The sequence below is a fragment of the Mya arenaria genome, chromosome 11, assembly GCF_026914265.1.
Source record: "Mya arenaria isolate MELC-2E11 chromosome 11, ASM2691426v1".
Lineage (NCBI taxonomy): Eukaryota > Metazoa > Mollusca > Bivalvia > Myida > Myidae > Mya > Mya arenaria.
In genome coordinates, this window is record NC_069132.1 from 70,099,556 (window position 1) to 70,124,987 (window position 25,432).

At 34.5% G+C, this 25,432-nt stretch overlaps 1 protein-coding gene across 4 annotated transcripts in view; it reads right to left on the minus strand.

Annotated features, from left to right (window-relative positions):
* Nucleotides 1-885: 885 nt before the first annotated feature.
* LOC128209590 (lipid droplet localized protein-like) overlaps nt 886-25,432 on the minus strand; it is a 38,042-nt gene continuing 13,495 nt past the window's right edge. For 2 of the 4 annotated variants that reach the window (XR_008257032.1, XR_008257033.1), the window contains 9 exons: nt 25,296-25,402; nt 24,565-24,645; nt 23,830-23,959; nt 23,574-23,623; nt 22,845-22,975; nt 4,570-4,689; nt 3,797-3,853; nt 2,654-2,859; nt 887-2,294 (listed from right to left, as the gene is read on the minus strand). Coding sequence is in view for 1 of the 4 variants with exons in the window: in XM_052913687.1 (XP_052769647.1) it covers nt 4,572-4,689; nt 22,845-22,975; nt 23,574-23,623; nt 23,830-23,959; nt 24,565-24,645; nt 25,296-25,402 (617 nt within the window). In the remaining 3 variants the exon portion in view is untranslated. Of the gene's footprint in view, nt 2,295-2,653; nt 2,860-3,648; nt 3,854-4,569; nt 4,690-22,844; nt 22,976-23,573; nt 23,624-23,829; nt 23,960-24,564; nt 24,646-25,295; nt 25,403-25,432 lie in introns of those variants that run through there. The other 2 variants (XR_008257031.1, XM_052913687.1) reach the window with 2 other exon arrangements.

A 25,432-nucleotide genomic window follows, 5' to 3' on the forward strand; every position in this document is an offset into this window, starting at 1 on the left:
AACAATTTAAGACACAAAATATAATCACAAGAAAACACCATGTTGACCATTGACCTAGCTGACTGTCAAAATTTAGTTCAAATACATAACCCTTCCGGCAAGGAGTCAATCGGCTACAAACAACTAATTTTCAGACTTCCACAAGCTATGATTTTTCCAATATTTACACTGAAAACTATCAATTTCTGCAGAAGAGTGTCAAATTCAGTCAAGTTCTCTGCAAAAAGGACATTTTTTGCTTCTTTTTCATTCAATTATTAAATAAAATATTGATACTTGAACACAAGCACTCTTTTTTCTGTATTCACATCCGGATCTTGGTCAACGGGGGGCAGATAACTGTGGTCTTGAGCCAGATGGCGGATCTCATTCCCTTTGATAAAGGAAAAACGTCTTAAATCTTACTTCTTTAATGCAACAAGTAAGAATGTATAACTTCATGCAATAATGTATAATTAAGCAATATGACAATGTAATTCTCCAGGTTATTGACTAGAGTATTGCAAGCAGTTGCCAATGCTTTCTGTTTGTACAGTTGATCAAGGGGAAAACTCAACAGGTTTTTCAGTCAGAGTAAGTTGACTTGTAAGTTGCTACATGGTCTTCATTGCATGATTCGCGAGCAGGACAAATGTATAATAAAGTCATAGCGATGTAGTAATTTATAAACTGCACACAAGTGCACTTCAAGTGGGTGCAAAACATTTTTTCTGTTCAACAGCTGATCAAGGGTCATAACTCAACATGTATTTCAGTCAGAGTTATGCGTTTCATGAGTGGCTGGTAGGGATTGTACGATGATCGAGTATTGTCGGAAATCATTTGTTTGACTTCAGAGCCTGTATAATCCAATACGTTGTGTCTGGCGAGTATGTGCATAATTTAAATTGCATGTGGATTCCAAGTTAAAGTTAATAACACAATGTTCAACTAGCTTCAACATTTTTCAAGTCATGATCAACTCAGACTCTATCCCAAGACTATTAGAATAAATTGTTTTCACAAACTCAAAACAATAAAAACTATTCCAATTGCATTCTTTATAGCGATACTTTATTAACAGCTGCAAGTCAAAGATAGTACGTTTAGCTAATAAATGTAAAAGTAAGAGCAATCGTTATATAGAAAGTCATATACAGTAAAAACAAAACAAATACATGAACAAATAAGGAAGCAATGTGCAATGCAAAGAATTGCAACAAATAATGTTCGAACATTATACAAGGAAAATAATGTAATATTTTGATACTATGCATGTTTTTGTGTACATTTCGCAATTATAATACCGAAAAAAAAATTCAGTAGGTCAAGTGGTTGATATTTATCAGGTCTTCTGCTATTCTGAACTACTATAATCAGTTTTGGGCAGGTTATTTAATTTAAGTTGTTCAAGTTATTCATAAAAACAAACGAATAATATTAACATGTTTATTCACAAGTGTGCATCCAATCTTCAATAGACCTAATAAGATACAAATTATTGAAACCCCTACTAAAATGTACATCTAATATCTAGCACTTAAGTACTTGTCACACATGTATCTGTGCCTGCATTCTATATTTAGCCACAGACAACTGGGACTCGGTGTTTACCACTTACATCATAATTATCATGTGACTTGATTTATGTAGATACTAGCAATTATCTTTGGGTTTATCAAAAATATACATGAAGCAAATAGTGTATCTCAAACTATATAGATTAAGAAAGCTTTTAAATTACAACTTTTGATTGCCCATATTGTTTGAATACACAGGTAGCTAATATTATAACTCAAGGTAAATGATCAGAAAGCTTTTGAATTACGGTGTGACTTTTGATTGCAATAATTACTAGAATATACATGTAGTTAATATTACATATATTAGTAATTGTATAATGTGTATAATTTAGCGTACAGGTACCTTATGTTGTACATCAAAGCATAGGTTGAAAAAGCTATAAAATTATGACTTATGAATCTGAAGAGCCTTAATTATTTTACTTAAGTAATATAAACATACTCTTTATTGTTTTGTTTACAAAGGCATGTCATAATTTGTATAAATAGACGATTACAAACAAAAGTCTCACATGACATAATGTTATGGCAAATGACATTAGAGTGCAAAGATAAAGTTAGTTTTGATAGTGAGGTCCCAGCTATTGTTCACATATGGACAGGAATTTGAGCCCATCTATTGTTCACAGAGGGAATTGTTCTATCACGACTTCAAACTTGATGTTGTTTTTGATGAGTCGTTCAATCAGGTTTGTTTCTCGGAAAAGCATGGCTGTTGTGTACACACCACCCCTGAAATATATTTAAAATACATAACATACTAATCTGTAATAAGGTCTTTAAATGGCTTCTATTAGAATCTATATTAGAGTGAATATTATGTATAAAAGTTACAAAGTTTCAATAAATTTTACAATAGTGTTGAACGTTCATTGCTTTACAAAAGGCTTTTATTTGTTCGCTTTGCCTTAGAAAATAAACTATAGAAAAAAATATAACAAAATTTTGAGTTCCCCTTAATTAAAAACAAGATTGTAACCGTGTATTTAATAGCTAGAATGCACAAATATTCATCATTTGTAATATATTTAAACAGTTGCATACATTATGGTACTGCTTATTTTATAGTAAGAACGCAGCTTTAATCATACCTAAATTTGTCTTGGGAGATTTCCTTCAGCAGAGTACAGGCGCACTGAACCATGACAATTGGCGTGGCAACATATCCCGCTTCCGGGCCCGACACCCGCACAATCATCTGGGTGTCGGGGGCTGTGTCATGCTCTGTGTCTGCATCAGGAAGCTTCTCCTTCCAACCCTTGCCGACCACTGTGATGCTAAATGTTCCTGTCTCCATCTGTCGGGGAATCACCAATCATTTTTTTATTACAAGAGAACACCAGGGAGATAAAACTTTTTGTCCATCAATCTTATTTTAATAGACAATGTAATAAATTTCGACAACCAGATCAGCCAGAATAAGGGGCATTGCTGCACATTCTAATGAAGTTACAGCCGTGGTCCTTCTGATATAAGGCAAACTCTATGAGCATTTTATATTGATAATCATGACAGACAAGAAAGCTACATTAATGTGAGGTCATGTTCTACATTCAAAATTGACCCTGACAACAATACAACATTAGTCAATCTTTGGAAACTGTTCAAGGATCGGTGTTAAATGTTGATCAATCATGGTGTGGTATTTTTTTGTGATAAATGCCAGAGACAGACTGTCCAAAGAAGGGAAACATCTCTGGTTACCCATGCTTACCAACTTACCTGATCGATTTACTACATGTACATTTCTCACCAACAGACAAGAAACAGATCATCATCATCATTATCATCATCATCATCATCATAATCATTATCATATTCATCAATGAATAATGTCCTGTTATCCGACCAACATAAAAAATGTAAAACATATGACCACAGGAGAAGCTTAAAAACAGGTTCATGTCGCCATTTTTATAAGATAGTTCATTTGAACTATTTATTAATTGTTGCATAATAAACGTTATAGTTAGGCAGGCTCTGATTTCGTTAGTAGGAATCTAGACCCAAACCTTCACTCTATAACTTGCATATTATACACGTGAGGCCTTGTAACTGGATGTATTTTATAATGAATTTGAACTCAACTATTAATTTTCTACCTTCTTAATGCACAAGATAAGGAAACATTTAATTTATTGGATATATAGTCATATTCACTATGACCCTTTGTTTCTATAACTATATCACTGAAATGATCATATCCCTCATTGGCTACCAATATCCCATTTTACCTGTTTCTTTGAAGGTCCTCCTTGTTTAAACACACCAAAGGTAAATATGTGTGGATACTGTGGAAAGAAAATGAAATAATTAATGACCAGCCTTAATCATAATATATTTTTACATGAGTACTATCTATACATACATAGGATAGGACATAAATACAGCTGACTAACCAAGTATTTTTCTTTCAGTAAAAACAGGGATCTGACTCAATAGTTATAAAAGCTGGAGATATGGGCTTTTTTATACAAGTGCATATCTCTCTGGCAACATGGGTATACAAATTTTAAAACCTAATTTAAAATCTTCAACAACAATTCCAACGATGATAAAACCAATATTGCATAATAGTTTGATGACATGCATATAAATCTTAATGAAAAAATTGGTCAGAGTGAACGTTGCAAATTCAGGTCATCTAAAGAACTTAGAATACAACCTCATTTGCCGACACATTGTCCACACAAAATCGGATTTTAAACACCTGTGATAGTTAAAGGTTGAGCCTGAACTTAATGATTGCCTATCTGCAATTTCATTCGCTGTAAATTTAGGTTGTATTCTAAGACAACATCTTAACCCTTTCCTTTAAAACACACACAAGGTAAGAAATGAATTGCTTAATATCTACCTTAGACAGGGAATGTTGACAGTGCTGTATTTCAAAAAATGTGTCAAATAGAACTCCTCTAATCGTTCATGCTTAATTTGAGCTAATCCAACACAAAGTTGCAGCTTTACGCCATGCTGCACAGTGTACTTACAGCTTAAGACTACTTACTTTCAGAATGAGAGCTCGTCCAAAGCTGAACTTTGCCAAGATGCCAACGATGAGTCCAAACAGCAGGGTGACCGCCAGATAGAAGAAATTCGGAACACAGGCATAAGCTGCCACTTCAAACTGGAAAAAAACGAACAGTAACGAACAGTATACTTTAATGTATACATATAATTTGTTTTAAGTTGTCATACAATACACATATTTATGTAACAAGTTCAAGAAATATTTATTAAGTGAGCCTTTAGCATGAAAACTAACAAAGGGCAATAACTCTAAAACTAAGAAAGCAAGAGTTACTGTTAATATGCACTGCACTTGCACTCCATGAAATCTATCTACATATCGCGGGCTTAGCGCAAAACGGTTGTAACTGACATTTTTAAAATTGTTCAGGAGAGCATAAAAACTGATTTATTTTCCTAGTTCCTATCATTTTCACTTTGTTTTTTTTATTAAAGCTTTATATTTGTGTACTTTTCATGAATAAATCACAATAACATTTTGCATTCAATTTCTAAAAGAGATATTTGTAAAACAGTCAGTTACAACCATTTTGCACAAAAAAATGAGGAATTTTCTAAATTTATTTTTGCACAAAAGGGTTGTAACAGTCAGTTACAACTGTTTTGCCTGAAAATTTGAAGATATTTCTAAATACATTTTGCGCAAAAGGGTTGTAACTGAATCTTTTTTATTAAAATTTCTTTGACAGCTTTAAGATATTTGACTTTAAAGCACCATTACTTGCAATGTAAATTATACTTAAATACATCAACTGAGGATAATAGCTATGATATTATCCACTTTTTTTGAAAATTTAGTTGTGTATAGAACATCTTATATTCTATGAATATTTTTGTTAATATACTTAGCACAAACAGGGGTTTGGGTAAAATTTTAGTTTAATATCACATTTATAATACATAAAAAACAATTAAATTATTATATATATGAAAGACAATTAAATAATAAATTTATTTAAACAACAACAATATATACTGCAGTTATCTTCAACATCATATTTTAAGTTAATAATCAGCTTAATTCAAACTGTTAATGATGAATATCAGCATTTTGTAAGTACAATTGTGATAAAAATAGCAATTTCATTCACTAATTAAGATATGCATGTATATTTCTTATTTCTAGTTTTTAAGTTAAAATGATATCCAGAAACATTTTTATAAGTCATCATAGCATTCTCATGACATATCAGCTCTTATAATGACCATCAATCTGTACAAAATATACAAGAACTTGAAATTTAAAATAATCATTTAGTAAAATCATAGGTAATAAATGAAAGCTATTTTAAAATTGACAATGACCAAATCCGGTACCAAAACATCATATCCCGATGAAATCATTTAAGGGCTAAGATATTTCCAAAGCTCATAAATATCAGACTTCCATCTTCCAGTACTGCTTTACTCAGCACAAATTCCATCTACTTGCCCCATGAATATCAGAACTTTCCATCTACTCTTAACAAATCCTTAACCCTAGCATGATTTCCATCTTCTTGGCTCATGAATATCAGAATACTTTCCATCCACACTAAACATCATTAACACTAGCATGATTTCTATCTATTTGGCTCATGATAATCAGAATGACTTCAATCTACTTTCAACAAATCTATTAACCCCAGCATGATTTCCATCTAAATGGCTAATGAATATCAGAATTACTTCCATCTTCTCGAAAGAAATTATTAACCCCAGCATGATTTCCATCTAATTGGCTTATGAATATCAGAATACTTGTCATCTACTCTTAAACCAATCATCAACCCCAGCACAATTTCCATGTTAGCTCATGAATATCATAATTACTTCCATCTGGTACTCTAAACAAATTAACCCCAGCACAATTTCATTCTAACTGGCTCATGAATATCAAAATGTCTTCTATCTTCTCGAAACAAATCTTTAACCCCAGCATAATTTCCATCTACTTGGCTCATGAATATCAGAATGTCTTCAATCTTCTCAAATAATTAACCCCAGCATGATTTCCATCTACTTGGCTTATGAATATCAGAATACTTTCCATCTACTCTTAAACAAATCATTAACCCCAGCATGTTTTCCATCTAATTGGCTCATGAATTTCAGAATAACTTCCATCCATTCGAAAAAAATCATTAACCCCAGCATGATTTCCATTAACTTAGTTTATGAAAATTAGAATGATTTCCATCAGATCTGATTTCTATCTATTTTTTATCCAGTAGTTACTTGTAGTAGTGACCAGTAGTAACCATCATGACAACCATGACAATGATTATTTTATGACGCTATTTCGGTGTCGGACTACAACCCGACGACGGCTCAGCGAAGATTGCTAGAGGGGGTCGTCCCTGTGATATTATAAGATGACAAGTACCCAAATCAGACTTCCGATGTTTATTGTCCAAGGTTAAATGACAACCTGGACTGGAAAGTCATGGGTTTAAATACTAAATTTGAGGCTAAGTTGCCAACAACTGGCACTGTCATCTTAAGAGTTTTACTCGGCTAAGGATTAAGAGTTTCCTTTAGATAATCTTTGTTTCTTTGATCTAATATATGCTTATCACAACTTGCATAGGTGTTAAAGCCTTATTCTTATGATTAGCAAAACCATAGAACAAAAAAGGTGCTAAAATGTAGTGACAACAGTCAAAAATAAAAATTAAGTGTTTGCTTAAGAAATTACTGAAGTTATGCAAGTTGCAAATATGATGACAAAAATACAAAATATAATATATAATGTGTATAATATCAAGTTATGATATTGTAAGTTATCTGAGTCAATTCTATATCAATAGACAATCATTTCTATACTAAATATGATAGGCCAATTTTAAGTTTAAATGTTTATTTTTTATTGTACTTAAAACATTATTATTTAATATTTTGCAACAAAATATAATGCAAAAAGAATGATCATAATAGTTACACCAAATACCTACTATTTTACAACTATTCATACTGCCTACCCAGTCAGTTAGAAACACCAGCATGGCTTAACTGACATAGCTTATGAATACCAAAATGACTTAAATTGAGTTACTTCTTCGCTAGTCATAAACACACCAGCATGACTTCAAACTGTATAGCTCATGAATATCAGAATTACTTTACATAGGTACTTCTCGAAATTTATAAACACCAGCATGAACTTGACTAGAGAGTTCATGAATATTCAAATGATGAATAGATCTACTTCTTCCTAGTCAAAATCATCAGCATGACTTCAAACACCAGAGTTCTTGAATATCAAAATGACTTCACTAGATCTTCGCTAGTCATAAACACCACAATGGCTTGAAACTATATAGCTCATGAACATCAGAATGGCATGAAACTATATAGCTCATGAACATCAGAATGGCTTGAAACTATATAGCTCATGAACATCAGAATGGCTTGAAACTATATAGCTCATGAACATCAGAATGGCTTAAAACTATATAGCTCATGAACATCAGAATGGCTTGAAACTATATAGCTCATGAACATCAGAATGGCATGAAACTATATAGCTCATGAACATCAGAATGGCTTGAAACAATATAGCTCTTGAACATCAGAATGGCTTGAAACTATATAGCTCATGAACATCAGAATGGCTTGAAACTATATAGCTCATGAACATCAGAATGGCTTGAAACTATATAGCTCATGAACATCAGAATGGCATGAAACTATAATAGCTCATGAACATCAGAATTTCATCCATAAGATTTGATTCAATCTTCAGAACTCACGAATGTCGAAATGACTTCAATAGATCTACTTTTTTGCTATTGAAGATCATTCAATCAAGCGAAAGCTCATGAATATCACATGAACAAAAAGAAAGAAGGAACTTATTTTTGACTCAGAGAGTGTCAAGAAATGCAAAAAATCGGTTGCAAAATAGCTTCCATTGGATAAAGTTTTTCGCTGGAAATAAGCGTGTTATAGGATACGAAATATTCAGTTAAAGTATATAACATTCTTCTAGAATTGGTAGGGGAATTAATTTGTGTTTTCACCAATAATGATGTACCTTAATAATTAGATCAATTGCCTTTGGTTTTCATTAGTTTATAAAAGTTATGATTCTGTGTACAAAACATGTCAATATTGCCAAAATATAAATTTTAACATGCAAATTTATTTTACCATAAAAAGCCCACGAAATATAAATAAATAATTAATATTTACAAATAAAAACTACTAAGAGAAACAATATTCTTGTAAAACACACACATTCTTTTCCTGTTTTAAAATCATGTCCGAACTTTACACAGAAAACTAAATAAAATTCTAAAAAGGGATATTTAATTTAAACTTTTTAACTTAAATTTACTTTCCTAATCATATTTTTTTCTTAAGCAAGAGCCTAAAGATACTATCAAATTCTTCAATTCTTTTTCCTAAATATATGACTTTTTAATCTTATCGGACAATATATCATACACATTATTAATATAAATGAATAAATAGGACTAAAGGAATAAAACATGAGATATTGTTCGTAATTGTGATGTTTAAACATGCATTTTTTTCATTTTATTGGGAGTTTATTTTAAAAACAAATCATTTTTCATCAATATGACTGTCTCTCCTCAAAAACAATGTTAAATAATCATGATGTAATCAATGATGTCATCATGAAATTGGAGTTACATCCCATCCCAATCGTTTATTGATTCAAAGTTTTCTGTGCAAAACAGTTGTAAGTGCAGTTACAACCGTTTTGCGCTAAAATAAATTGCCATTTTCAGATACAAACTTTTGACAAATATGGCTTTATATACATTTATCCTTATTACAGAGCTATTTTTTTGGGATATTATGGAGGCTTGTAAAAAAGGTTAAAAAATATGAAAATATCACTTTTGGAAAAAAAGTCAGTTACAACCGTTTTGCGCCAAGCCCGCGAAATGAAGTTTCAAGTTGATAACTCTTATATTCTACAAGATATGGCCTGGACAAAACTTAAAACATGAAAATTAACCAAGGGCAATAACAGTTCTTAAGCAATGCACTTGCCGCCCATGAGATCTATCTACATATGTAATTTGAAGATAATAACACTCATAGTTTACGAGATATGCCCGGGACGAGTGAAAACGGGACTCGACCACCACTGCCGCGGACAAAAGTAACCCCTTAACCCCTATATGTCGCCTAGTCAGGCGACTAAAAAATTAATGTACTTGATCATTGCTTCACTTAGTATGCTGCAATTACTAACATGGACCATGTGCAACTAACATTGAAAACTATATATATATGTTTGCAGTACATTTCATCGGGTGACTTAGCGTCATTCCAATTATCATAAGTCAACCTGTTTTAAGTAAGAATATGTAAGAATTACCTTTTCGTTGTACATTTAAACGCTTTATTCAAGGCGGAGTATGACCAGTTTTAGCAAACAATGCAAATTATCAATCATGAACTCTTTAATGTGATTTAGAACAAATGAATGTATTAGTATTAGAATTTAGTATATCGCCGTGTGAATCAAATATTATGTTTAAATGTATGGCAGTCATTTTTGAAAACAGCAACACCCTTTGTTTGAAAGCAATGTGATACAATGTAGATCTATGGAAAATCAAGCATAATCTTACACCAAGATTAAGACAAATACAGGCTAGATTACATTAAGCAGGAAAATTATGTCACTTTACGGCTCAGTTGGCTATTATACAAGTAGCTATCTAAACTTGGGGTTATATACTGAGTGCTTTAAAATTGGTTATCAGATAGCTTTTAATGCTTATTATGAATTAGTTGTAAATTAGTCATCATTGCTGTGTCATTAACTTATGAAAAGTTTTGTCTTTTTAATGTTTTACTAATATTACTACAGGATTGATCATGAGTTCAGATACTTCACAAAAATTATATTCAAGAGACATTTTGTACTTATTGACCAATCATACAGTATCAAAAGAAATCAATGTACATGTGGTATTTCATTTTCAAATCAAACCTGTGATAACATTTGGCCATTGACATTTTAAAACATCTAGACAAAACAATTGCGTTATAAGTGCCTCATATGTGAAGGTCAGTGAAAGGCAAAAGTGTGTGTATGTGTGTGTGCGTGTGTGCGTGTCTGTGTGTGTTTGGGGGGGGGGGGGGGGGCGTTCGCACGTGTGGGTGCGCATTACCGCACGTGTGGGTGGGCGTGTTTATCTATTTGGCAGTTAGCATTTCAGTTTGTCGGCCTTACGTTTGTTGCAAACATTTGTTGAGCAAACTACTTCTGCGAACAGATTAAATGGATTGTTTTGAAACTTGTTGCAACAAATTACAAAGAAACAAGTGCCTTGAACATTTGTGTTAGTGACATGACCAATTCGTTTTAGAGGCATGGCCCTATAACTGAGTCACTTTAATACAATATAGGTTTTTTAGGTTTAATTCCACAGATTATAAGAGATTGTCTGAAACTTAGTACACAGGCTCACCATGAAGTATATTAGTGTCTGACATTGGTCTCATAAATTGCGGCAATGTGGTTTAAATTAACTTGCCCTTGTAGTTGATCTACACATTTACGGCTATAATGTGACAAAGTGGCGCAAACTACTTCCACAGTTTAGGAGAGTTTTTTCTATGTTTTGTACACTTGCTCACCTTGGGTTCGAGTGCTCAATAAATGTTCAATCAGTTTCAGCAAAGCCATGTAAGAGAAATGTGCCCCTTAACTTAGATTTATTCACAGATTATTATTGAAGTTTCTGGAGCAAGCGACTTCTACAATTTAAGAGAGATTGCTCTAAAACTTGATACATCTTGTCACATGACAGAGTGTACTAGTACACTCTACTACCGCTTGGTGTATTTTCAATGAGATCTTGTACTGTCTTATTATTTTTGATTGTCAATATTTAGTCTATGCACAAGAGAGTGTTCACCACTTTAGAACATTAACGTCATCTACCCACAATATTATATTGTCTGTTTAAAGACTTCTTTTTGTGGCAACAATTTTTTCTAGAAATAAGTGAACAATATGCAATTGTTGTTTTTCATCTTTCACTATTTAATCTGGTTTCTGATAATTAGAACACACAAACAAAATAAAGGTTTACATCTGTAAACATGTATTACCGGTTAGTGGTGAAATAACACATTAAGGCAATGCAATAACACGTTTAAAAGTAGCAGTTATGTTTGAATGTAAAAACTTTTTGAGTGTTCTGGCTACATGCCAAATTGAGACATTGTCTCCGTTATGTATCTTCAATGATCTGCTGTAGCACATCCAAGCATTGCATGTTATGAAACTCAAGTCTAAGAATGGTTAAGGCTGTGTCAATGTGGATATCAGCTTTGTAAAAACTGATTAAGGATTCTGGCTGCATGCCAGATGGAGACATTGTCTTTGTCATAGATTTCCATTGCTTTGTTGTAGCACATCCAAGCCAGGTCCTGCCTGTTCTGAAGTTCAAAGCAGTGGCCCAGCATATTGTGGGCTGTGTCAATATGGCCGTGTTTCGTCCCCATTGTATACTCATGTAGGTTATGTAAGGCTGTTTGTGCTCTCCTAGATTGCTGTAGCTCCCAATATGTGAGATGTTGTAAGTAATAAAGGAATGGGACACAGTCAGTGACTACATTGTTCTTCCACTCTTCATTTTCTAGTCTGTCTTCACCTTCTGTACTTCTCAGCATTTCAAATGCAAGATGTTGTGGAATGCAGTTTATTTCTTCCTTTGTGAAGGATATACACATCATTGTGTATTTCTTCCGCATCTCTGTGTTTGAGTTGACTATCAACTTTTTCTTATACTCAGTGATAGGTTGAAGGCATTTCATCCCATAATGTTGACAACACTGGCACACTTCTGGTCTCAGGAGCCCTTCACAGTAAGTCAGTACTTCTGCAGCTTCCTCATACTGCCCTCTGCAGTACAACATGGAGGCAAATTTCAACCTACTGGACATAAGGTCCGAGTCAAGAGACCGCTGGTACCAGTTGAAGATATCCTGTGTGATTGGTTGTCCCAGATAGATGCACCTTGAAGCCAGCATGGAAGCAAGGGTGCTACATAGGAATGGGTTCATCAGAGATACTACTTCCTGTTCAAGATCACTTGAGGAAGCAGACATACTCTCTAGAATAAAAAAGTACCTTTCAATATCATCAGCTGAACAATCAGGTATCAATCCATCTAAAAAATTAGTCAAATCAGCTAATACATCCCACAGTAGTTTCTGTAGAACATCACTACAGTTTTGGGCTCTTGTGCCCACATGCTCATATGATACATTTTCAACATTTGAGCATTGAAGCAATCTCACATCAATATTGTCCACATGAGTGCAAAATAAACACTGCAGTTTTGTGTTGATGAGATGTGAAATAATGCTGCATATGTTTGGAAGTTCCCAATTATGCAACTTTCCAACAAACAGATTAACTCCAGATATTGTGAAATGGGGACAGTATTTTTGTTTAAACCATCTTTTCAGTGTTGTCAGAAGTAGACACACACATTTCACAATCTTGTTTTCCCTCCATATTTCTGTAGGATAGTTTTCTATTGTAAATAGCATTGCTGTTTTAATATGAAATGTGCTGAATCTGTCATCAAACAAAGGTTTGAAACACGTTTTTCTCAATATTTTTGTCAGTGTATATACCTTCACTTGAACAGTGTTAAAATCAAACATTAATAACCGTTCCATTAATGAAGTTGAAAACCTCCACTGCCATTTTGAATAAGGGTAACTTGTTAACTTTGAAGGGATCATTAATGCTTTAGATCTACACAAGTGTTTAGATGGGCTCTCTGTGTAGCCCTGTGGCACTAAGAATACTCCAGTCTCCCTGGCACTGGCCAATGTTTCAGGTCTTGGCCAGTGTCCAGGGCGTGGTCTGTGGAACATGAACTTGCATTGTTCTGGCAGCTTGCTACAATGGTATCCATCGACTATGTCAATCCTTTCATCATATGACATTGACGGGCCATGTCTTATTATTTCACCAGATTCACTTCGTTGCTGCATCAAGTCCTGGTATTTCACTCTTATATTAGTCAATATTATTCTCCCTTCCCCATCTAGCACATCATCAGGACCTTTTGCGTGAACTGCTGGCAGTGGGCAGTCACCTCTCAGTCTCTGTAAGTAGCAGTGTTGAGGAGGAGTGAGCTCATTCTTTAACACCAGCAGATTTGGCTTTCCATACTGCCAGGTTGCCAAGTTAAGAGCCACATGTTCACTGTTATTACAAAGCAAGTGGTCAGTATCAGATTCCATCCCAGGTGTTGTGGTGCCTTCACTCTGACTGCCAAATACGTATGAAGTTATATTTATATCACTCAACAAGAAATCAACATTGCGCATAGTCTCAATCCTCAATTGTGTTCTCCTCCTCCTTCTAATCATCCATCTGTTGACCCCTATATCACCCATCACCCGGGACAGCCGCAGTGAAAACAGGCTCTCACTCTCCCTATCACTATCCATAGCTTGATGTTTTAAACTTAGTTTATAAGAGTCCAGCAGCAAGGCACATAAAATCAAAATATTTTTTATTTCATGTTCATCATGTTGCTGACAAAATGTAAACTATTAATTCAGAAAGGTCTACTTTCTTTTTTAAACACAATATTTAACCCATCCCACTTCATTGGCTGTTAACCATATACTGGAGAGGATCAAGTATTTACATTGAAATCATAGTTTCTTATCTGCCATTGAAATTTACTTTACGGTTCAGAATTTAAACAATCTTGTACATGTCTATATATACATCTGTCAAAAAGGAAGCATTTAAGCATAGTAACTGTTATGTATGTTATCATTTATAGTGCATGTGTGTAGGTCTTTCTTTACATACAAATCATATTTCTTATTTGCCATTCAAATTTATTAGACCTGGTACCATATATTTTTCAGTATATTGTAAAATAATTACTTATTGGTAATCTTTATCTCAAATTCAGCTTTTCTTCTTTAAAATATATGACCTACAATTACTTATATGACACCCCATATTATTTTTAAACACATATGTCATTTCATGTCCAATTTTAGTTGAAATCCTTGGCAAAAATACCAATAACAGTATGTAAATATTAATTATATTAAAATGACTTTTAGTCATGTATCTAATATAAAATATACCAGCAAGCAATAATAGCTTTTTAATTAATTAAAAATTAAAATGGCAAAATTGTTTATAAAAAAACTAGCTTATATGTTGGTAAGAATATTAAGAACATAATTTCATCGCAAGTATTAAATGTAAAATTATTAATTTACTAATTTTAAAGAATCATGTACATTTATCAACTTTCCAAATATTTAAAATCCAAAAATCACTAATTTGTATTGGTGTTTACCCATATACCCCCATCATACTGGGCAGCGACAGCGAATACAATCATTTCTATCCAAATACCCCCATCATACCGGGTAGCGACAGTGAAAACAGTCATCCATACCCCAATACCCCCATCGTACCGGGCAGCAACAGCAAAAACAGTAATCCCTATCGCAATACCCCCATTATACCGGGCAGCGACAGCGAAAAACAGTAATCTCTATCGCAATACCCCCATCATACCGGGCAGCACCAGCGAAAACAGTAATCCCTATCGCAATACCCCCATCATACCGGGCAGCGAAAGCGAAAACAGTCATTCCTACCCCAATACCCCCATCATACCAGGCAGCAACAGCTAAAACAGTCATCCCTACACCAAAACCCCCATCATACCAGGCAGCGACAGCTAACAGTCATCCCTACACCAATACCCTATCATACCAGGCAGCTACAGGTAAAACAATCATCCCTACACCAATACTTCCATCAAACCAGGCAGCTACAGGTAAACAGTCATCCCTACACCAATACCCCCATCATACCGGGCAGCTACAGGTAAAACAGTCACCCCTATATCAATACCCCCATCATACCAGGCAGCTACAGGTAAAACAGTCATCCCTACACCAATACCCCCATCATACCAGGCAGCTACAGGTAAAACAGTCATCCCTACACCAATACTCCCATCATACCAGGCAGCTACAGGTAAAACAGTCATCCCTACACCAATATCCCCATCATACCAGGCAGCTACAGGTAAAACAGTCATCCCTACACCAATACCCCCATCATACCAGGCAGCTACAGGTAAAACAGTCATCCCTACACCAATACCCCCATCATACCGGGCAGCTACAGGTAAGACAGTCATCCCTACACCAATAACCCCATCATACCAGGCAGCTACAGGTAAAACAGTCACCCATACCCCAATACCCCCATCATACCAGGCAGCAACAGTGAAAACTGTCATCCCTACCCAAATACCTCCATCATATCAGGCAGCAACAGCCAAAACAGTCATTCCTACCCCAATACCCCCATCATACCAGGCAGCAACAGCGAAAACTGTCATCCCTACCGCAATACCCCCATCATACCGGGCAGCAACAGCAAAAACTGTCATCCCTACCCCCATACCCCCATCATACTGGGCAGCTACAGCCAAAACAGTCATTCCTACCCCAATACTCCCATCATACCGACAGCTACAACAAAAACAGTCATCCCTACCCCAATACCCCCATCATACCGGTCAGCTACAACAAAAACAGTCATCCCTACCCCCATATCACCATTATAACAGACAGAAACAATCATCGAAATCAGTCATTCCCTACCCCCATACACCAATCATACCAGGCAGCATCAGTGAAAATATTCACCTATACCCCAATACCACCATAATAACAGGCAGAAACAGGGAAAACAGGCACCCATACCCCAATACCACCATTTTAACAGGCAGAAACAGGGAAAACAGTCACCCATACCCAGAAACCACCATTATAACAGGCAGAAACAGGGAAAACAGTCATCCCTACCCCCATCATACTGGGCAGCAACAGCGAAAACAGTCATCCCTACCCCCATACCCCCATCATACCAGCCAGCGACAGCACAAACAGTCATCCCTATCCATGATTTTTTTAAAAATGGGTTAAATTTATGGAATTAATAGTTCCTTTAAGATGTATATTGCATTTATATATCTTGTAGTGGATTATTGTTTACTTTCTTATTCAAAATATACACATGTTTAAATCAAGCATTTATTTGACTTCATTTGTGACACATAAACTACTTGTGTGTAAGATCATGAGTTTCAAAAGGTAATTGTTAAATGAGATCATATTTCAAATCTTGTATTCAAATTATTTTAAGTATAATAGGCATGCCCATAATGTATATAATGATCTGGTTTCAAAGGGAATTCCCCATACTTGTTGCCTATTAATAAGTTGAAATGAATGCAAAATTTTAGAATGCTGGGTTATTTCTGAACTTTGTACATACAAAATTGCTTTTCGTTTGTGCTCTTTCAATCTTTGGAAAAACAAAGATTCCAGCCTTAATGATTCACCGAGTGGTTTTCAACATTTTTAAACGTGACTGGGATCAGATAGAAATTAAGACCTCATGCAAATAATACAATGATGATTTTTTTAAATACATTTTCCCAATTAAAGGGTTATAATTATGCAGTGCCAAAGAGGAGGTTTATCATACTTACGGATATTATGCCTTTTTAGAGAGTTTCTATAGTCAAAGGGTGATAACTCTCGAGTAACTTGAGCAATATGGCTGTGTGCCAAATTTTCCAAGTTATGATGTCCATACACATTCTGATCAAATTTGGTGATGATTTAAGCAAAGACTTCTAAAGTTATTGATCGTACAAGACTGAAATTAGGTTATTTCTATAATCAAATGGCCATCATCTTCAATTGCTGACATGTGAACTCTACCGGCAGTATGTAAAATCAACAGTATGTGAGACCCCCTATCGCTCTACTGCTCATCCGATGGAAACTTCCGCTCTTGACAAAAATAATCAATTTTTGGCATTAAAATTTCATTTGAAAACCCTCAATATATATATCAACCATGCCTAAATACCAGCATAATCTGTCATTTTAAGAAAATGGTGCAATAAACAACCTGTCAAATAACTTGACACCTAGGCCGAGATCGTTGCTGAGTTACGGCACTCAGAACCACCGGCATCCTACTATTCAGCATTCTTTGTTAATTGGCATCCTACTAATAGAACATTAACATACACAATTTTGCAGTCGTCTACTCTAGACCTGTTTGGCAGTCTGATTGAATTATCAAGAGCTCTTCTTAATATGAAACTTGATATTTCACTAGCCAGACATAAAACACCGACATTTGACAAGACCCTGAACCAATTTAATCATGACGTATTTCATACGTATTTTCAGAATATCTAAAAATATAAACAACCATCAAGATTTTGTTAACATTATGTCCATCATTGTTTTTGACTTAAAAATAAAAGGGATTAAGAAATTCTATCGCTTTTTAACCCAATCTACCGACTTGTAGACCCAAATGTACCTCTCTGTCATTGCCAGAGGTTCAAATGTCTGCAACTGACCTAGGCAATATGGCTTGATTTAACTTATGCCATATATTATGCCCATCCACATTCTGACCAAATTTGGTGATAAGTGGACAAATGCTCCTCAAGACACAGAACATACTGGACTCTAATGATTCAACACCCTTACGCTGCAGGTGAAACTATATGTCCCGTTCAATCAATACAGGTGACACAATATGTCCCATTATATGAATGCATGTGAAACTATCATGTCCAATTCTATGTCCTGTTCTATGAATGCAGGTGAAATTAAATGTCCTGTTCTATGAATGCAGGTGAATCTATATGTCCCATTCTTTGAATTCAGATGATAATATATTTCCCAATCTATGAATGCAGGTTAAACTATATGTCCCATTCTATGAATGCAGGTGAAACTATATGTCCTGTTCTATGAATGCAGGTGAAACTATATGTCATTTTCTATGAATGCAGGTGAAACTATATGTCCCATTCTATGAATGCAGGTGAAACTATTTGTCCCATTCTATGAATGCAGGTGAAACTTTATGTCCCATTATATGAATGCAGGTGAAACTATATGTCCTGTTCTATGAATGCAGGTGAAACTATATGATTGTCCTGTTCTATAAATGCAGGTGAAACTATATGTACCATTCTATGATTGCAGATGAAACTATGCGTCCTGTTCTATGAGAGCAGGTGAAACTATATGTGCCAAGCTATGAATGCAGGTGAAACTATATGTCCTGTTCTTTGAATGCAGGTGAAACTATATGTCCCATTTTATGAATGCAGGTGAAACTATATGTCATGTTCTATGAATGCAAGTGAAACTATATATCCTGTTCTATGAATGCAGGTAAAACTATATGTCCTGTTCTATGAATGCAGGTGAAACTATATGTCCCAAGCTATGAAAGCAGGTGAAACTTTATGTCCCATTCTATGAAAGCAGGTGAAACTTTATGTCCTATTCTATGAATGCAGGTGAAACTTTATGTCCCATTCTATGAATGCAGGTGAAACTATATGTCCTGTTCTATGAATGCAGGTGAAACTATATGTCCTGTTCTATGAATGCAGTTGAAACTATATGTCCTGTTCTATGAATGCAGGTGAAACTATATGTCCTGTTCTATGAAAGCAGGTGAAACTATATGTCCCATCCTATGAATGCAGGTGAAACTATAATAAGTCCCGTTCTTTGAATGCAGGTGAAACTATAATATGTCCCACAGACAAAGAAAAGTTCCATGAACAGACCTATAAAAATGCTAAAACAAATTATACATATTCAAATGAACAAATTGTTGTTGTACTTTGTGTTATAATTCTATTCCAGAATTATATATTGCTCTTTTCATATACAAAATAAAAGTTCAAAAGCTTTTAATTATTTATGAATCGCATGTAAAAACAAGCCTTACATCTTATCAGTTATCCCATACCATTTTTTAATAATTTGAATGGATATACCTTGATGTCACCGCATCAAACAATAAAGCGTGCCTTTTCTCCCTCATGAAGGGGGCATAATTTGGCACATAAAGAAGCAAGAATTGTGGGCCTGCTGCGCATGTGCAGATTCTCACCAAAATGTATACAACATTCAATGTGAATATCTTGAATCGTCATTAACTTACAGCCAAGTTTTTGCAATGCTTGATCAGCTTTTACGGGACAGTTAAAAACTGTGCATTTATGTTCATAAAGAGTTATGTAACCTAATTGTGTGAAAGCCTTGAACAACTGTGTTTAGTATGAAGTCCATGGAGTGAATAATTTTTGACATCTGAGTTAAAACCCAAAAATATTGTAAAACCAAATCAAATGCCAAAATTTATTTACGATAATATGGAGTTATGTAACCTAATTGAGTTATAGTCTTGAACAACTGCGTGATGTATGAAGTCCATTGAATGAAGTATGTGTGATCTGAGTTATAAATCCCTACTTGCCCCAAATTTTAACCAACCTATCTTAGACACAAGTCAATGGCCTTAATTTGTATAACGGATGATATGGAGTTATGTAACCTAGTTGTGTAGATGGTTGGGAATAACTGTGTGAAGTATGAAGTTCATTGAATTATCTGTATTTGAGATCTCACTGAAAATCCCTACTTGCCCTTAAACTTTAACCAAATTTTCTTAGTCCATCAAGGGAAATAATTTTTATTTAGGTTTACATGGAGTAATGTCACCTAATTCTTTGATGGCATTCAACAATTGTGTAAAGTATAAAGTCAATTGAATAAGTGTATATAAGTTATAATTTAAAAAAAAAAACTACCATAAAATTTTAACCAGACTGGATGTTCCCTAAAACCTTAACCGAAGTTCTTAAGTCAATCAGGGACCTACTTGTTTGTAGGAGGATATGGATTTATGTAACCTTATTGTTTAATGGTCCTGAACAACTGTGTGAAGTATGAAGTACAAAGTAACTTAGATTACATCTTGAACAGTAAAACTAGGGATGGCAACGAGTACCTCAGTACTCGAGTACTCGATCACTCATCCGAGTACCCGAGTATCAAATCATTACTCGAGTACTCGAAAAAAATATAATTTTATTTTATAAAATTCACCAAATCCACAATTCAGATGTAAGTATCAGATCTTTCATGTTTACAAGCCGACAATTTACTGCTCCTCTAATCCCCACAATTGACCATAATAAATTATTTGACAGTTGTTGTGATGGTTGCAAACTGTCAACAAAGGGCCCTCATTTGCAAATTGCACTGATGTCAATTAGCGAAGTTTTGATAGCGGTACATCTCCTAGAGAATTGTATTGTTTACCAATAGTGTGTTTTTACTAAACAATAGACGTTGACGAGCAAATTAGTAACGACCGTTATGTGCAATGATTCCAGAATGGGCGTATTTTTTGCAATGATTATCACAATTGATTGGTGAATATCTTAATCATGGAAAAATGAATATTATTGAGGAAAATAACAATATTTTAGAATGAAAAACTGTCATTTTAAAAAAGTATTTCGTAGAGTAAACAACTAAATTTTCGTTCATTGTAATTCTGAATGTTGTTCATTATTAAGTGTAGTCTCGATCATCTTAACGCTCGAATATGATTAGAGGTTTACTTTCCATTTATAATGTAGTACATATATACGTATAAAATGAAATGAAAACGACAAATTAAAAGCATGAAATGGCCAATATTACGGCCAACGCACAATGTACATGACCGATACATGTATACACGAACTTGTTTCCCAAAAACCAATTCAAATTATCGGAGTAATCGAGTACCCGAGTACTCATTCGGAAGATTGTCCGAGTACTCCAGGGTTAGACACTAACATTTTTCCAAGGTAGTCTCTCGGACTACTGGATCCGAAATCTGGGTAGTCCAGCAAATAATCTGGTAGTCCAAAAAAATGCAAGCCTGCAACGGATTCCTTCATTGTTTTGTGAGACTAAGCCTTTTTAGAACATTGTCAGTATAACCCTTTGATTGGTCATGATTTTTATCTGTCTCAATCTTAAAATTTCCACATTCTTCAAAACAATATTTGGTTATTAAATTTAATTCTAAAACCTAAAAAAATGCTAAAAACCATGCTAAAATACCTCAGATTAAAAATCTAAAAATCATGCTTAAATACACCATAATCTGTCACTTTCAGGAAAATATTGCAATAAATCACTTGACACTAAAACACATCGACTGAGATCGTTACTAAGTTATGGCACAAATGACAGACATCCTACTAATAAGCAATATTTGATTATTGGCATCATACTATTCAGTATTCTTTGTGTTAACGACATATCATATAATGCTTAAAAAACATGATGAAATAAATTCCAAAAGTGTTATTAATTATTTTTTATATGGGAGTAAGATAACAATTAACATGACGCTGCCTGTCAGTCAAACTAGTTGATCAATACCCGACTGACCAATCAGCGTCCAGATTAGGCAGGGCTTATCAGTTGCCGTTGCTATCCACCATGACCTCCGATAATCCTCACATATCAACAGTTTACGCTGTTATATATATTTAACACAAATTATGTCTCATAATTGAGTGATAGTAAAGACAGTTTAAGAAATCCGAAATACTAACATTTTCACTTCATGCTGCTAAAATTATAATTGATAACAAGGGACTGTTTAGTAGACTAATTCAATTCTCAAAATGTCTTAATGTAAACGTACATAATATACGTATATTTCCGTTTTAATAGCCTTAAAATAAGAAATATCATTATGAGAATTAGTGTACAATATTGATGATATCTTGCGATTTACTAGTAGTTTGATTTTGAAATTTGTCTCCTTATTGTGTGAAAGGTTTTAAATACGAAGCATATACATTTGCTTGTAAGTTTGTTTGACATATTAGTGAAAAAAAAAACACCTCAGTTTATGTGAGTTACATTTTTTATTAAATTTAATTAAATATCTGATATATAGCTTGAGGTCACAAAAAGTATATACGTATAGATAAAACAAAATAATATTTTTAAATGACGCAAATCAAAGTAAAAACCTTTGCATTTATAATGACTATGGTCATTTCAAAATTTCTATGCTGATTGTTAGAACAGTTTTGCATTTCATTTAATACGGAAATTTATTCACTGAGAGAAACAATAAGGTAGTTATATCAACAATGATAATAATGCATTACACTTGTATAAAACAGGTGATTCTGAATCGAGAAAGGAAGAAAAACAGCGAAATCCATTGAGTTTTGACAATGGAACTATACAAACATCTTTTTTTGTTGATTTTCAGATAGGAAATTGATACATGTTTTGTTTCCCTGTTTACATGCCAACATGTAACATTATAAGTTGAGACCTCACCTAGTTTTTAGCGGGTATTTGCTCCTTGGCAGACGGTTTGGGTAGAGAGATTTGCGCAGTGGTTTCAGCTCGGCCGCGTGGGCAAAACCATGCAGGGCACTTTCCAGGGTTGTCACATTGCCGGCCAGACCCTGAATGGATAATATACTTGTATAGTGAGTATGAATCTCTTAACAAGTTTTAAGGTGGAAACAAGAGCTATGACGAAAAAAACCTGACTGGGGCTAGTCTGTCTTGATGTAGAACAAATATTATAAATTACGGGGTTAGTAGGTGACCCGATATGGGATAATCGGGGCAAAGGAACCCATATCGGGTGGTAGTGAAGCTTGAACACAAATATGGTTTTCTGTGCCCCGTATATCCCCTAGATAACATATATATTACGTTGACAACCTGTTTACATGTTTAAATGTTTCATATATTCATCGGACTCAGAAAATAGACGCCATTTTGGTTCCATATAATTTTGGTGAGCCAATATGGAAAAATATGGGTTCGCTGTGTGACCAATGGCATTGCGTCATTTATGTTGGAAACATGATACATATATATGTATAGAGAGATATAAAATCATATTCTTCTTTTACTATTTGTTTAAGCAATATTATATCTTAATTCTTTACCATACATTATCATTGGAGACATTATGCATGCAACCTTTTGATTTTTAAGAAAATTATCAGCAATTTTTATTCAAACCAAAATTCAAAATGCCTTAAGCCTTACATCTGGCCCAGCTTCCAAAGAAATGAACAGTTCAACAGAATTCAGATCTCCTGCAAAAAAAGCATGCAAAAATGTACATAATGCAATATAAAGCAAAATTTATATTTTTAAAATTACTGGCAAAGCAAAATCAAAGGTTTCAGGTTCCGGGGTAATTGTCAAACTGATTGGAAAACCCATAATATAGAAAACAAGCAGAACCAAACAACACAATTGTAATCAGAGTGATCAATTACTAAATTTAAGCAACTATTACCTTTAAACTGTTCAGTTGCAAAGGCTACACCCATATCTGCGGGCACGCTGTCAAACCCACATGCCCCTACGATGTAAACACCTGCCTCCCGGGCTTTTCCACTGTACAGTAGCTGCATCTTCTCAAGGTACTGAAGCATTATTCAATTATTTCACATCTATGAAACAGTTGCTTTTAAAAGGACTCCCTCATTGAGTTTAGGTTAACAGTTTGTGCAGAAATAAAGCATTTCCATCATATTTTCAAAATAAATAAAAGAAGGTCTGATATGAACTTTTGATGGTGTTTTATCATTGAAACATATGTTTTCTTCAAGATTCAAGCATTATTTTTTCCAATGTCTGACACTAAAATTACTGAACAAGTCCCTTTAAATAGGCAAAAAAAAATCAGATACATTTCAATTTTCACATTCATCTAGTCCTTTGTGTAGACAAAAGTTTACATTCATATTGTATAACAGGCAAGGAGTTATGACCTCTTTTTTCAATTTCAATTTTGTGTTCTGATTGGATTAGCATGACATCATTTATCCCCTAAAATATGACATGACTAATATCAGCTACTCAAGAAAAATGTGATACATCCTTTATTGACAACCATCATACGAATTATCAATCCCCAAGAGTAATTTTTGTACATGTACATGTACCTTGCAATAAACAATGGACTTCAGCTGCAGTTAAGAAAGTTGTAAATAAAACACATTTGAAATAGACCTCTAGAGCAGTTTACCTGTGGTTCCCCACTGATATCAACATGATGGGCACCATTTTCTATGCAGGCTTTAACTACGTCTTCACCACAGAAACAATACTGAAAGAATTATTATAAATAAACATACATGTAACGCTACCAGCACATGTGGTTAAAGGACAATACAAATAAAATGTTTGATCATTTGAGTCTCCAAATGGTTTGCATTTATGATAAATCAATAGCTTCTTGTAGGTAGCCTAATGCAATCTCACTTGACTCCTGTTTCATGAAATAACAACTTAACACTAGCCAAACATTAGACATACAAAAGCATTATTGGGTTGATAAAATGTTGTTTAAACTTTGACAACTTAGATTCTGTAATTTCAACCTACATGTATGTTAATTAATGGACTAGTCAGAGCCATATTATAATTATGCACCAGTCAATTGTAACCACTGCCCCCCCCCCCCCAGGTTCGGGGAAAAGCAGGGACTTTGACTTTCTGTCCACTCTCTCCCTGGTAAAACCACCACCCAGTAGGAAAAAACTGCTGGTAAAAATCACAGCCAAATGCCCTCGGACCCCGGAAACATCCTAGGTAAGGGCCATTCGATGCTATTTTCATTTGTAAAACAAAACCATGGCACTTCGGGGCCATCTGAAGGTAAAAACAAGGCCCATTTTCCCGTCGCTATCCCCGATATACCCACTGACCTTCGGGGGCAGTGGTTACAATTGACTGGTGCATAATACAGAGACTTACAGGGCCTACACAGTTGAGAACCACTTTTGCTTTTTTGCACATATCTTCCAAGGAAGAAGCATTCTTCACATCAGCAATTATGATGGGGGTTTCCTCTAATTCTTTGCCTAAAACATGAAGAATAAGGAAAGTAACAA